This window comes from Trachurus japonicus, chromosome 1 (genome assembly GCF_045865225.1).
Source record: "Trachurus japonicus isolate A0001 chromosome 1, Traja_1.0".
Classification (NCBI taxonomy): domain Eukaryota; kingdom Metazoa; phylum Chordata; class Actinopteri; order Carangiformes; family Carangidae; genus Trachurus; species Trachurus japonicus.
Window position 1 is genome coordinate 5,303,854 of NC_140907.1, and position 16,161 is coordinate 5,320,014.

General features: G+C 41.4%; 1 protein-coding gene across 1 annotated transcript; it reads left to right on the forward strand.

The window, feature by feature from the left end:
• The first annotated feature begins 85 nt into the window (after positions 1–85).
• On the forward strand, positions 86–14,833 carry LOC146991270 (uncharacterized). The gene is made up of 5 exons (XM_085788286.1): positions 86–257; positions 2,974–3,282; positions 3,503–3,521; positions 3,607–3,767; positions 14,189–14,833. The coding sequence occupies exons 1-5, from the start codon at positions 110–112 to the stop codon at positions 14,500–14,502; spliced, it is 951 nt and encodes a 316-aa protein (XP_085644412.1). The 5' UTR covers positions 86–109; the 3' UTR covers positions 14,503–14,833.
• Positions 14,834–16,161: the final 1,328 nt, after the last annotated feature.

Here is a 16,161-nt window from a genome sequence, read left to right on the forward strand (position 1 = left end):
CACAGACGGGAGATGGGTGGGAGCTTCTACTGTGTCTCATGTGTTTCTGAGTGGTTAGGAGAGAGGGGAAACTGCTAGACACAGGAAGTGCGACAATAAAGAGGAACCAATGGGAGATGCAGTGTTGAAAGTAACTTGCAGAGACTTACAAAGACAAGAACTTAGGGTTGAGAAAGGGCAAAGGAAGAGTGAAAAACATATCAACTATGTGAACACCATGGAGGAGATTTTACTCATTTTTGTCTTTCTTGTCGGAGGTATGTTTCCTGAAATTTATTCTTTCTTCCCTCTGTGTTCTTCCTCTATCTATGTATGACCTTTGTGGTTGTTACCTTTCTGTGGTGAACTTTTTACTGTAACTCACCTTCCTGTCACTGTTAGGGTGACCAGCAGTCGGCTTCTGGGTACAACTGTAATCTGTGTTGTCTTTTAATGCATTTTGAGAGTTTGAGATTTGTAGGTGCTGTTCAGTGAGAGTGAGAGTAAGTGAGAGAGAACCTCTAAAGCACCTTCTTACATTACAAGAATAACAAGATCCATTCTGGTTCAGCTGAGATTTGAACTTACAACCTTTGACACTTTAACTCATTGAGCTAATTGGCTATAAATGAGACCTGGTGTGTGGCTTCACAAATGCGAGACACCAGCCAGGCAGCAGTTGTCAAGGCAGATTTCAAAAATTGTCAAAATATCAAAACTTTTGTTATCAAGACTAAAATCTGATAATACATATACTGCATCTTGACAGCATAGAAATGTTGGTGATTTATTTTTTTACAATAGTGGGGCGGATTAGCTCAATATTTTACACCAATCGTTCACTTTGTGATAAAAGTATGAAATTTGGTAGATGTGTTGGTGAATATGTTTCAGACAAATCTGGATATTGGCCGTGGCAGCCATTTGTTATGCAAATAAATGAAAGATGAATAAAAACTGCCCTTTTAATAATACCAACTGGTCATGTATTGTATATTGTTGGAAAGCCTGATTAGTCACCTTTACAACAAGATACAGTTTGTAAGGATCGTGCATTCATGGAATGAGCAACGGGGCTAAACGTGTGGGTAGCGCCCCCCAACAATGTGCATCCCCTGTGGGGCGGATTAGCTCAATAATCGACCAATTGATTTATACAAAAACACTACTGGAGAGTTCATTTTTCTCTGATAAAGAATGGTTTTACCATCTCAGCGACCTTTCCATTTGATTCCTGGTGTCATAATTATATGAAAAAGTGTGTTCATTTGTCTTTGAATGATGTCTGGTTTAGGAGTTATGAAAATTGGCATTTTCGCCATTCATGCGGACATAAATTCAAAATGGCCGGCAAAAAACCCCCATGGAACATCAGTTGACCCGGGCAACAAGCTAAAATCTTAAGTAGACATCTTAAGGGTCCTTAAAAACCAAAAATTTTTGAAACATATCCAGCAACACATCAACCAAATGTTGTGCTTCTACCACAAAATAAACAATTCTTGTGATTTATTGAGCTAATCTGCCCCACAGGGGATGCACATATTTGGGGGGGCGCTACCCACACGTTTAGCCCCGTTGCTCCTTCCATGAATGCACGATCCTTACAAGCTGTACCTCGTTGTAAAGGTGACTAATCAGGCTTTCCAACAATATACAATACATCACCAGTTGGTATTATCAAAAGGGCAGTTTTTATTCATCATTCATTTATTCGCATAACAAATGGCTGCCACGGCCACTAGGGGGCGCTTTTGAGGTGGCCCAATATCCAGATTTGTTTGAAACATATTCACCAACACATCTACCAAATTTCATGCTTTTATCACAAAGTGAACGATTGTTTAGCTAATCCGCCCCACTACAATAAGTGTTTTGCTTCATAAGAAAGAAATGTTTAAAAATACCATTCTTACATTGACTGCAGTTGTTCCTATGAGAGCAGAATTTTAAATGTTTTCAAAAATTTATTTTTTGAGAGAAAATTCTGATAATTCATCAACCATGACTCCAGAATATTTGTCTTTTTTCAGGCAGATTGAAAATGTATTTAGCAAGAATTGGCCGGTATGTGTTTACAGTCTGTTTACAGTCAAATGTTTTCATGCACTATAGGCTCAATTTTTCAATTATCAAAAAGGTAACTTTGTGGAGGACGGTCTGAAGATATAGCGTAGCAAATTTGGTGTCAATTAAAGCAGAAGTAAGCGATCCGGTCGTTTTGGCTAATGCTGCGTTCCAGGCAGGCTTTTGAAACCGTAAATTACAGCTTCAAGTCACAACTTACGACTTTGTAGCGTTCCAGGCAACCCACTCGTGTTTTTCCGACCTGTTTTACCTGTGAAAGTCACTATAACGGCCATTCGTAACTTCCGACCCGTGAACTCGTACCAGATCGAACTGGTACGACTTCACAGGTCGGAAAAACACGAGTTACGAGTTGCCTTGAAGGCACCATAACAGTCCTCGTCCCTACGTCACCACATTCAGGCGCATCCCTTGGCTGCACCAGACTGGTTCTGGCTGCACACACAGCCCTTCATGCTGTTCTCTCTCCTCATTGGATAAAAATTGTAGGATACGAGAAAAGTTTTCTCCTCGGCTTACAGCAGAGCAGAGTGACTGACAGACCCGTGTTTCGGTCCAAACACTCTATGTAAGTGATTGCTGTCGGAAGATATAACTATTTAAGACTTATATTAACACAAAAATATCGCTTACTTCTGCTTTAAGCAAACATTGTTTGACAAGAAAGGTTTACTAAGTTTTACAGTTTTTGAAAAAAAAACAGAGTGATGGACTTCATAATTTGCACTGAGTTCAAGTATAAACGTTGCTAAAGTATTGGGGCTACATTTTAGTGAAAGTTGCAAAACTATAGCATGTGTGGTTGGTTTGAATTCTTTAAAGATTTTTTTTAATTTAAATGCAACAGCTGGTTGAAAACAGAACAAAGATCTGACCTGATTGTGTTGCTGTGTGTGTTTTGTGTAGGATTATGGGAGGCAGAAGCCATCTCAGTAACAGGAGTGCTTCACAAGGATATCAGAATACAGTGCTCTCATTCAAACGCACAATCCAACATCAAATATTTCTGCAGGGGAGCCTGTGCCGATGAAGATGTCCTAATAAGAAGCAGAGAAACGGACAAAGACTCACAGGGGAAATACAGCATTAAAGATGAAGGAAACACATTCTTTGTGACCATCAATGATCTGACAAAGGAGGACTCAGGACTTTATTGGTGTGGAATAGACAGAGTTGGTGTGGACACATACACCAGGGTAGACCTCAAAGTAGAGGGTGAGTTTTTACCATACTGTATAGAAGTGGCTTTTATGAAACCGTTATGGCTCATCCATTTCAGAATTAGTTCTTTTGCATTATTTCCTCTCATCACCATGTGGTCAGTATTTCATAACACTGTCTCAAACTGGGCCTTCTCTTTTTTGTTGCCACAGACAGCCATAGCAGGAAATGAACAAAGTGATTATAATTATTATTCTCATTTCCTTTTTTACAGGCGATGGCGTTGACTCGCAGTCAAATCCGGGTGAGGCAATTTATACAAAAGCTTAGTGTTCATAAGGTGATGTCTTGGTGTGTGTGGATATGTGTGTGTGAGAGACAGAAAGTCCTGAGCGATGCATCCATGAGACGATATGCTGCCTCTCTTTCAGAGACGCTGGTGTACATCGGAGTAGGCCTCGGCGTGGTTGTGCTGGCTCTGGCGACAGTGCTGCTGATATTCTTCAAATACCGAAACGGAGACATCAGCGCAATGACAGGTATAAAAAAAAAAAAAAAAACATTTTTCAAGAATATTTTCAGAATATGATATTAAAAGGAGCTGTTGGTAGAAAACACCACTACAGCTACGCAGACTTGAAAATTAGAACAGCCACCTACCAGCCACCTGATGACGCTCTGAACAACTATCACAGATGTCTATGGCAACCACTGAGAAACACAGTAAGACAGTAGTTCCCAACCTTTTTTGGCTCGTGACCCCATTTTGACATCACAAATTTCTGGCGACCCCTGATCATGTGCAGTCATGTAATCAAGGCCGTCAATCATGCTCAGATATTTTTAAATGCTGCATTTTACTTGAACTCGATTTCTATTTGAGAAAGTGAAAATATAGAATACAGAATAGTTTAAGATTGTGTGTGGTGTTTTTAATCATAATTTAAAAAAGAATAATAATTAGCCTAATAAGAATATTTTATCAGTAATTGGTAAGTGGGAAACCTCTATCCAGCAGTCTTTACAGCTCTATGCAACCACCCAACAACAAACTCACACCTATATTGACACATATCTGTCACCTTCATATCTGGTTGGCAGTCAGCAACCATGGAGAAACAACTTTGAACAAGTTATGGCTGTTCAACCCACACCAATAAGCCACATCACTGTAGCACATGGCCACCATAGTAGAGCTAGTGTAGTTGCAATCATTTTGATTTTGCCCATTCATTCTGGCTTTCACAATTCTCCAGTTCCTGATGATGTGTAATTTTATAAACTTGAAACATCCTCACATTTTCATGTTCAAAATAATCCCCCAGCAATTTTTCCACTCTTTTTACTCTAACTGTTATCTTCTGGGATGTCATGACAACACTAACTTTAGGCAGCTGTGGATGTGGTAGCTGACAACAGAGAAGTGGGAAAGGTCTGTGCACGACGTCTGGTTTGTTTGCAGAATTACAACTGAACCAAGGACCAAATATACAAAAGTCAAACCCTGTGTGAATGTGCTGTAACAATGATGTAGTGATTTTCAAGAAGTCTTGTCACAAGTGCAATCGGTCACACAGGAAACTGAAATACAGTTGTTGCACAAATGTGACACGTGCTAATTCCTTTTTTAAAGAAAAAGAAAAGAAAAAAAGGTTTTTTTTGCAGCTATAACTAATTTGCTGTCTTGTTAAGAATAAATAACAGGTCAACACGTTCTCACTCCCAGTGCGTCAACCCCCTGACGAACGGTCACTGTCCCTCCTCGTCACATGCCTGACTCATTAGGTACCCGTTTTTCGTCATGAGGTGACGAGCGGGGATTTCAATTCATTCCAATGCAACCCCCTTCGCGGCGATATGTGACGCTCAGAGTAAAGTGATCCAGCCGACCGGACGCGGCGCTGAACGACGCACTGAGCTGGAAAACTTTTTTTCCCCTTTGAAGCTTTATTGAACCTGGTGTGTCTGACATAGCTTTCATCCAAGCCGTCATTTTGGTTATTATTTATTTACTGATCTTGGCGTTGGTGCAGAATAATAAATAAACAAACAAACAAACAAATAAATAAATTACATCCTTGTCGGAAGACCAGACGGGGTGGGGGTGTGTAATAAATAAATAAATAAATAAATATTTTTGTCCCGTGCGTAATTGTCAAGATCCGCATTTCGATTAAACTCGCCTTTCTTCTTTTGTACGAGTTGTTGGACGACTGCATTTTCATTTTATTTACTTATTTCCCTGTCCTAAGTCATGTTTATGGATACACAGTTGAACATATTGTCATTTTACCCTCGGCATTTTCCCCTCACTTTGCTGAATATCTGTTGATTCATGTCATAAACACGTTTTGTTCATTAAAAATATGTGGTGTTTATTAAAAATATGTTGTTCATTCAAATCGGTTGTTGTTCATTGCAGAACAATAGAATATTAATACGGTGATTTATATACAGATATTGATCGCGCAGTGTGACCACAATCACTACGCACGGAGGCGTGAGGGACATTTGAAACAGCTGTATCAATCGTCCCTGCAGCGACTACTGACACTTCAACCTGTTTTGGCTCTAAACTTCAAAACTATGACATTGCATAGTTTAGGACCTGTTTATGTACGAATTCATCTGTTGTTAGGTCATATTATTATTGCATGAAACACACAATACAACTTTTGATCACAAAAAAACTACCGCACGTAACATTTTACTTTCCGTAGTAAAAAAAACAGGTTCGCGCTAATAACTTTTGAATGGCGTGACGTAATTTCACAAGCTTTCCCAGGATTGGTCGGTGTTGAGTGCTGAACTAGAGGATGTGACGTCATTGCAACGGCGCCACCGGTCGCGACCATAGACTGCGACACTGCCATCTACGGCGTCTGGACGGAACTACAACACCTTTCCCTTTAACAGTGTGTTTGTGATCATGAGGAGTGGAAATTAAGCCATGTTGATTTAATTCAACAGCATGTGAATAAACAGTGAGGAATCAGAACAGTTAGACAGCTCTTTTTCAACAAAGTCCAAATAATTCAAGTAACTCAAGTCATATAGGCCTTTTTTTTTTTAATTGCAGAAAACAACATTTCTCCCCCCTTCTCCCTCCTCCCGCCCAGGAACCTTAGTTTATAATATAGTGTAGAATGAACCCGTCCACTGTAGTAATGTTTATGCACAACTGCACCACTTTAGCCAGCTCCTTTATTTCTGGTTTTACATTGGACAAACTGATTAAGGCTCCATTTTCAGGAGACACAGCTATTCTTTAATAACTTCCACATTCGTTGGGTTACGTTCAGAGGTTTATCAGGGCAGGGCCTAGGGTCATCCAGTGTTAGCAATTACAGACCCATCTGACCTTCACAGGGGTCACAGGTCAACTTTTCATGTGAAATTTGACGATTTTTGCTATCAATTCAGGCATAAAACACCAATACTTGGAGCTGGGAAGCTGAAATCTTTAGATTCTAGTCCAGACCTTGGAGCAGATTGACGGTGCCAAATATCAGAGCTCTGCTCCACTCGGAAGTGTCCAAAATGGCCAAAAAGCAGTGTTCATTTCTAATCCCCCATTGTGTACAAGACTAAATTCAACAGATAGTCTTTAATAACTTCCACATGCTTTGAGCTGGAAGTCTGAAAGTTTCAGGGTTTTGTCAGGGGCCTAGGGCCACCCATTATCTGCAATTTCAGACCAATCCCACATTCAGAAGGGGTCAAAGGTCAAGGTTTAGTGTGAAATTTGACGATTTTTGCTATCAATTCAGGCATAAAACACCAATACTTTGAGCTGGGAAGCTGAAATCTTTAGATTCTAGTCCAGACCTTGGAGCAGATTGAAGATCAGAGCTGTGCTCCACTCAGAAGTGTCCAAAATGGCCATGGTAAGTGTCAAAGGTCACAGGGGTCAAACATCAAAGTTAATCCTAACAAAACACACACGCTTTAAGTAATCATCATGAAATTTAGATGAGTTGTATATCAGAGAGTCCTCTATCATTATATTGTATTCCCATTGCTCTGGGGGCCACGGGGGGCCCCTGGGGGCCACTTCGCTTTCCCATGCTCTCACAGATTTGGGTGTCGGGTCAGTGGATAAGGGCCTCACAATGAGTCCACAGGCCAAGTTTCAAGTGATTTGGTTGGTTTCTATGGAAACAGCGGCCTCCTGGAGACAGAGGAATGCGGCTGTTTGAAGCCCCGCCTCTCGAAAAGTAATGGCTCAATCAGGACCGAACGCACATCAACGCGTTCGTCTTGGGCCCCCGGAACCACTGATATCAAATTCAGAGCTGTACGACTTTTAGAAATATATTTCATCCATTTCAGCTTTTCAGATTCAGAGCCTCTCAGACTTAATGCCTGAGAGACCTTCTGAGTCAGAAAAGCTGAAATGGATGAAATATATTTCTAAAAGTCGTACAGTTCTGAATTTGATATCAGTGGTTCCGGGGGCCCAAGACGAACGCGTTGATGTGCGTTCGGTCCTGATTGAGCCATTACTTTTCGAGAGGCGGGGCTTCAAACAGCCGCATTCCTCTGTCTCCAGGAGGCCGCTGTTTCCATAGAAACCAACCAAATCACTTGAAACTTGGCCTGTGGACTCATTGTGAGGCCCTTATCCACTGACCCGACACCCAAATCTGTGAGAGCATGGGAAAGCGAAGTGGCCCCCAGGGGCCCCCCGTGGCCCCCAGAGCAATGGGAATACAATATAATGATAGAGGACTCTCTGATATACAACTCATCTAAATTTCATGATGATTACTTAAAGCGTGTGTGTTTTGTTAGGATTAACTTTGATGTTTGACCCCTGTGACCTTTGACACTTACCATGGCCATTTTGGACACTTCTGAGTGGAGCACAGCTCTGATCTTCAATCTGCTCCAAGGTCTGGACTAGAATCTAAAGATTTCAGCTTCCCAGCTCCAAGTATTGGTGTTTTATGCCTGAATTGATAGCAAAAATCGTCAAATTTCACATGAAAAGTTGACCTGTGACCCCTGTGAAGGTCAGATGGGTCTGTAATTGCTAACACTGGATGACCCTAGGCCCTGCCCTGATAAACCTCTGAACGTAACCCAACGAATGTGGAAGTTATTAAAGAATAGCTGTGTCTCCTGAAAATGGAGCCTTAATCAGTTTGTCCAATGTAAAACCAGAAATAAAGGAGCTGGCTAAAGTGGTGCAGTTGTGCATAAACATTACTACAGTGGACGGGTTCATTCTACACTATATTATAAACTAAGGTTCCTGGGCGGGAGGAGGGAGAAGGGGGGAGAAATGTTGTTTTCTGCAATTAAAAAAAAAAGGCCTATATGACTTGAGTTACTTGAATTATTTGGACTTTGTTGAAAAAGAGCTGTCTAACTGTTCTGATTCCTCACTGTTTATTCACATGCTGTTGAATTAAATCAACATGGCTTAATTTCCACTCCTCATGATCACAAACACACTGTTAAGGTGTTGTAGTTCCGTCCAGACGCCGTAGATGGCAGTGTCGCAGTCTATGGTCGCGACCGGTGGCGCCGTTGCAATGACGTCACATCCTCTAGTTCAGCACTCAACACCGACCAATCCTGGGAAAGCTTGTGAAATTACGTCACGCCATTCAAAAGTTATTAGCGCGAACCTGTTTTTTTTACTACGGAAAGTAAAATGTTACGTGCGGTAGTTTTTTTGTGATCAAAAGTTGTATTGTGTGTTTCATGCAATAATAATATGACCTAACAACAGATGAATTCGTACATAAACAGGTCCTAAACTATGCAATGTCATAGTTTTGAAGTTTAGAGCCAAAACAGGTTGAAGTGTCAGTAGTCGCTGCAGGGACGATTGATACAGCTGTTTCAAATGTCCCTCACGCCTCCGTGCGTAGTGATTGTGGTCACACTGCGCGATCAATATCTGTATATAAATCACCGTATTAATATTCTATTGTTCTGCAATGAACAACAACCGATTTGAATGAACAACATATTTTTAATAAACACCACATATTTTTAATGAACAAAACGTGTTTATGACATGAATCAACAGAGCAAAGTGAGGGGAAAATGCCGAGGGTAAAATGACAATATGTTCAACTGTGTATCCATAAACATGACTTAGGACAGGGAAATAAGTAAATAAAATGAAAATGCAGTCGTCCAACAACTCGTACAAAAGAAGAAAGGCGAGTTTAATCGAAATGCGGATCTTGACAATTAGCACGGGACAAAAATATTTATTTATTTATTTATTTATTACACACCCCCACCCCGTCTGGTCTTCCGACAAGGATGTAATTTATTTATTTGTTTGTTTGCTTGTTTATTTATTATTCTGCACCAACGCCAAGATCAGTAAATAAATAATAACCAAAATGACGGCTTGGATGAAAGTTATGTCAGACACACCAGGTTCAATAAAGCTTCAAAGGGGAAAAAAAGTTTTCCAGCTCAGTGCGTCGTTCAGCGCCGCGTCCGGTCGGCTGGATCACTTTACTCTGAGCGTCACATATCGCCGCGAAGGGGGTTGCATTGGAATGAATTGAAATCCCCGCTCGTCACCTCATGACGAAAAACGGGTACCTAATGAGTCAGGCATGTGACGAGGAGGGACAGTGACCGTTCGTCAGGGGGTTGACGCACTGGGAGTGAGAACGTGTTGAACAGGTTGTTTATTTCAGAGAGTTTTTCTTGTTTGAATGGATCATGTAAGGATAGAGTGTGTCATGTGCTGGACAGATGTTTTTATTTTTTACTTGACTGTTTAAAACAAAATGTTGGGGAAGGGCATAATGCAACAAATATTCATTGTCAGGTTGTATTTTTTATTGTTATCATGTACTAATTTGGCATTTGTTTATTTTTTAAATGCCAAATTACAAATATTGAGTGTTGGTCAGAATGTTAAAGGACAATTCCAGGCGAATTCAACTCGGGGCTGTATTTTCCTATCATTTTAGGTCTAAAAGAAGGAATCTGAAGATTTTCAGTTTAATCGCTCCTGTTTTGCGGTATAGTGGGGCGGATTAGCTAAACAATTTGTTTTGTGATAAAAGCATGAAATTTGGTAGATGTGTTGGTGAATATGTTTCAAACAAATCTGGATATTGGGCCACCTCAAAAGCGCCCCCTAGTGGCCGTGGCAGCCATTTGTTATGCGAATAAATGAATGATGAATAAAAACTGCCCTTTTAATAATACCAACTGGTGATGTATTGTATATTGTTGGAAAGCCTGATTAGTCACCTTTACAACGAGGTACAGCTTGTAAGGATCGTGCATTCATGGAAGGAGCAACGGGGCTAAACGTGTGGGTAGCGCCCCCCCAAATATGTGCATCCCCTGTGGGGCAGATTAGCTCAATAAATCACAAGAATTGTTTATTTTGTGGTAGAAGCACAACATTTGGTTGATGTGTTGCTGGATATGTTTCAAACATTTTTGGTTTTTAAGGACCCTTAAGATGTCTACTTAAGATTTTTGCTTGTTGCCCGGGTCAACTGATGTTCCATGGGGGTTTTTTGCCGGCCATTTTGAATTTATGTCCGCATGAATGGCGAAAATGCCAATTTTCATAACTCCTAAACCAGACATCATACAAAGACAAATGAACACACTTTTTCATATAATTATGACACCAGGAATCAAATGGAAAGGTCGCTGAGATGGTAAAACCATTCTTTATCAGAGAAAAATGAACTCTCCAGTAGTGTTTTTGTATAAATCAATTGGTCGATTATTGAGCTAATCCGCCCCACAGGGGATGCACATTGTTGGGGGGCGCTACCCACACGTTTAGCCCCGTTGCTCATTCCATGAATGCACGATCCTTACAAACTGTATCTTGTTGTAAAGGTGACTAATCAGGCTTTCCAACAATATACAATACATGACCAGTTGGTATTATTAAAAGGGCAGTTTTTATTCATCTTTCATTTATTTGCATAACAAATGGCTGCCACGGCCACTAGGGGGCGCTTTTGAGGTGGCCCAATATCCAGATTTGTCTGAAACATATTCACCAACACATCTACCAAATTTCATACTTTTATCACAAAGTGAACGATTGGTGTAAAATATTGAGCTAATCCGCCCCACTAGTAGTTGTGTCTGTCCCCGCATCGCTACGGCAGAAATGAATGGGAGTGGATGCAAGTTCCGCTGTTTAGGCTGTTTACATCCCTCAAAGCCGCAATTTTTTTCCACAGACAGCATCAGATGGTGACTCAAACATGCACCCAGAATTTTATTTACTTCAAGCAAGCCGACATGTTAAAACTGGATCTAATTCAAAGTCTCCCGGAGTCTCGCGCGAGCCCGGAGTTGCAGTGCTGGTGTATTCAGGCGCAGTAGGAGCTACCGCTTGTGTCATAAACACAGGAATATCAACTCTTGACTTGCTTCAAGTGTACATTTTTTTCCACAGACAGCGTCAGGTGGCTACTCAAACATGCGCCGAGAAGTTTTTTTTACTTGAAGCAAGTAAAGAGTTGATATTCCTGTGTTTATGACACAAACGGGAGCTTTTCCCACTGCATGTGAACACACCAAGCACGGCAACTGGGTCTTGCGCGAGACTCCGGGAGACTTTGAATTAGATCTAGTTTTACAAACACGTCGGCTTGCTTGAAGTAAATAAACTTCTCGGTGCATGTTTGAGTAGCCATCTGACGCTGTCTGTGGAAAAACATTGCGGCTTCGAGGGCTGTAAACAGCCTAAACAGCGGAACTTACATCCACTCCCATTCACTGCTGCCGTGGCGATGCAGGGACAGACACAACTACCGCAAAACAGGAGTGATTAAACTGAAAATCTTCAGATTCCTTCTTTTAGACCTAAAATGTTAGGAAAATACACCCCCGAGTTGAATTCGCCTGGAATTGTCCTTTAAAGCAGAAGTAAGCGATCCGGTTGTTTTGGCTAACTTCCTGTCAGCCGATGGAGTTAGCAGTCCCCGCCCTCGTCCTTACGTCTCCACATTCACGCGCATCCCTTGGCTGCACACACAGGCCCTCATTTATTAAACTTGCGCAGGATCTGGTGTAGATTCTGGTGTAAATATCAGTGTACGGCAAGTGTCACGTGTGATTTACTAAAAGTGTGTACGCTGCTGATTTCGGCGTAGAACCGGCGTGGTGGTGATAAATCCGGCGGCTGAAAACGAGCGTCATTTAAATGTCACGCCCCGATATATTCCTGCTTTAGAGGCGTCGCCCTGCCCCTTTTACGACATGGAGACACGGAAGACGGCCAAGAAGAGGGACTTTACCGACATTACCGCATTGAACAGGGAGAGGGCGGCAACATTAAATATCTGGACATTGATAGATTGATAGATTTTGTGATTGATAAGCGTCATCCCGGTGGATGGAGGCTGCAGACGCACGTGTGACCGACCACGTCGGGAAAACCAGCGATCTAATGAAATGCTCCTGCAGTTTACTAAACACAAGTGACTGAGGAGAAATATAGGCATATTACTGCTGCGAACGCGACTTTATGACCATCAGCACCGCTGGCATGGTTCGGCTGATGGAGGAATGTGAAACACCGGCTCGATGTCCCGCTGACAGGTCCCGGTGACGGGAAAAAAAAAAGAAAAGAAAAACACTCCGCCGAGATCAGCTGCACATGGACAGGTAGCGGAGCCCCCCCCCCCCTCCGGTGTCCGTCAGAGAGAGAGACTGAGGAGCCGTCCGGTCATGCTCTGGTGCTGCAGATGTTGGTTTGTGTGTGTGATCTACAATAACAGGTCTGTCTGTCATTGACTGTTGACACAGCTGATTAACGAGCATCTGTCACGTCGTGGTTTTTAATTCATCTCAGTTGCCCAAAATAAAAGTCGAGTTATATTTTCAACACAGACTTGGTTTTATCGTTTCTTTTTTTTTTTTTGGCTACTTTTTATCTTTTTATCAATATAAACAACAACAACATGCGTTATTAGACTATGGTTTAATAATCATTCTGACACAGCAGCACTCCTTCCTGCATGTTCTACGCTGGTTCCAAATGTGCGTACACCTGGTCAGAGCTGGCGTGAGATTTGTGCGTACCGTACACTCACGCTCAGATTAATAAATGCCGATCCTTGCGGTGAATTTGGTGTACACCCATTTTTTTGGTGTACGCAAGTTTCATAAATGACGGCCACAGAGAGGACCGCCCCTTTATGCCGTTCTCTCTCCTCATTGGATAAAGGTTGTAGGATACAAGGAAAGTTTTCTCCTCGGCTTACAGCAGAGCAGAGTGACTGACAGACCCGTGTTTCAGACCAAACACTCTATAGAAGAAGTGATTGCCGTCGGAAGATATAACTATTTAAGACTTATATTAAAGCAGATAACAGCGGCACGGCCGTTTCGGCTAATGCTGTGTTCAAGGCAGGCTTTTGAAACCGTAAGTTACAGCTTCAAGTCACAAGCGTTCCAGGTAACCCGTAGCTCGTGTTTTTACCGTCCTGTTGTCTGTGAAAGTTCCCTATAACGGCCACTCGTAACTTCCGACCCGTGAACTCGTACCAGATCGAACTGGTATGACTTCACAGGAAGGAAAAACACAAAGTACGAGTTTCCTTGAACGCACCATGAGTTAGCAGCCCCCGCCCTTGTCAGGCATCAATTGGTCCTCGTGCTACGTCACCACATTCACGCGCATCCCTTGGCTGCACACACAGCCCTTCATGCTGTTCTCTCCCCTCATTGGATAACACTTGTATCCCACAAGGAAAATTTTCTCCTCGGGTTACAGCAGAGCAGAGTGACGGAGAGACTCGTGTTTAGGCTGAAATACTTCATGTAAGTGATTGCTGACGGAAAATAGGACTATTTAGGACTTATATTAACAAAAACATTCCACTGATATCTGCTTTAACACAAACATTCCGCTTACTTCTGCTTTAAAGTGAAAATGTAGTTTTCATTTCACAGCGATTTCACATGTTCAGTGTATCCTCTCTCCAAACAGGAAAGGACCATAACACAGTCTATGCAACACCATGTCGTCAAGATGCACGCCATATCGCCACTTCCTCTTTACCAGCCAATGAGGAGGAAGACGCAGATGGCAGGCCGAACAGCGTCAGAGACGGGGACGGGGTTTTCTCCCGTGTCTCCGTCTCATCAGAGGCTCAGAACCAACCGGTCGACCTCTTTTACTCCACTGTCTCCATCACTACACATGCAGACAGCAGGACCGCCACACCTCGGCCTGCAGAGGTCACCTACTCCACCATCGCAGACATGTCAAAAGATGAATCAGCAGTTTATTATAATGTCTGAACAACAGCAAATACTGTACTCTGCGCTCACAAACAGTATGTTTCTAAGGCAATGTATCCATGTTATTAAGGCAATGTATCCATGTTATTGTAATTGTACAATTATTTTAATATTTCTGACTTAATTTACGCAGGACAGATATTACTGTACCAGAAAGAAGTAAATGACAAATAACCAAGAAATCAAAAATAATTTATGAAAGTTATTATAATACATAATTTCCACTTAATTTTAGAGGTTTTGTTTTACAATAAAATAAAACTGCAAAACCAATATATAGATTTTCTTCCCCATGCTCACTGAGCATATGTTGTAGAAGTGAAGAAGTGAAACTAGTAACACCCACCATGTGTGTACACACACACACACACACACACACACACACACACACACATACACATACACACACACACACACACACACACACACACACACACACACGGAAATCACAAGGTCACAATGTGTTAATTGCACTCAGATGCGACCAATGCACCCAGAAGATGAGACTAATTCACATCTGCTTAAAAAAAGACAGTGTGTGGATAAATATATCATGTCTCTCAGGATGACTATGGTAAAAACAACCATCTAATTAAAACCATGGGTAAAGAGTTGACACAAAATATGAAATGCTTATGTGATAACATTATGAAAAGAATCCTGCAATTAAACCAGCTATAACCTGACCCTGGAAAATGGAACAACACATTGGTGTAAATTAGATGGATTAATATTTGATCCTAATACAGAGATGAAGCTCAGAGTCCACAAAGGCAAGTCGGTGTTAGTTATCCTCGCCATCACTGCAGCTGAAACTCATTATTTTCCCCTGAACACCTTCCTCCTGTCTTTCTCTGACAGATACTAGACCTCATACAGATACAGATACAGATACAGATACATACAGACGACTTTATTAGGCACAAGGCAAGTTTATTTACGTCACCTTTCAACCCGTTAAAATTCACTGGCCTGTGGGTCCCACTGCTTCTAAAACATGCTGGGCCCGCCAGCATGAGATTTGAGAATATATTGAGAGGCGAAATTGACTGAATGAACTTAACAAATTTTAAATTTAGATTTGCAATTGTCTCAAGTTTTCCCATAATCAACATTTTCATCACAAACGTGACTTTCGGGAAGCCACTTGTTTATTCTGAGGTAGGCTTCTTCGGGTGTTGATAGCTGTACAGTACAGACTTAAAATTTACACCTAGGACTTGAAAAAGCTGTTCAAAGTCAACATAGTTACCATGACTAGGTCAAACTTTAAAATGGTGCATTTAAAATGCCTAACATATCATATACTGTATCTGTACAAATTTATAACCGTACAGTAAAGCAAGTTTTGAGCTTGCTCTTAATAGCTTCTGATGACTTTGCTCGTGACAAATGTATTAGGACATTTAAATAGATGATCATGATGAAATGAAACAAATGCATATTACTCAGCACTCTCTATCTCACTATCTTATCCCTCCCTTTCACACTTGGTTTCTGCGGATAAAGACTCACATCCTCATTTTGAAGAGCAGATGTCTCAAGCTATATAAAAAAGCAACACTGAGATAATAAAGCAGAAGGCTCAGAGGAGAGTGCACTTATGTCAGAGTGAAGAGAATTTTGGCTAAATATTCAATCTAAGTGGATTTAATCAAA

What these genes read in the sequence shown, in the direction of transcription:
- LOC146991270 (XM_085788286.1), top strand. Translation starts at nt 110, where the DNA reads ATGGGAGATGCAGTGTTGAAAGTAACTTGCAGAGACTTACAAAGACAA. An exon ending in TTTTGTCTTTCTTGTCGGAG is followed by an intron (nt 258 to 2,973) that starts GTATGTTTCCTG and finishes TGTTTTGTGTAG; the next exon opens with GATTATGGGAGGCAGAAGCC. An exon ending in AGACATCAGCGCAATGACAG is followed by an intron (nt 3,768 to 14,188) that starts GTATAAAAAAAA and finishes CTCTCCAAACAG; the next exon opens with GAAAGGACCATAACACAGTC.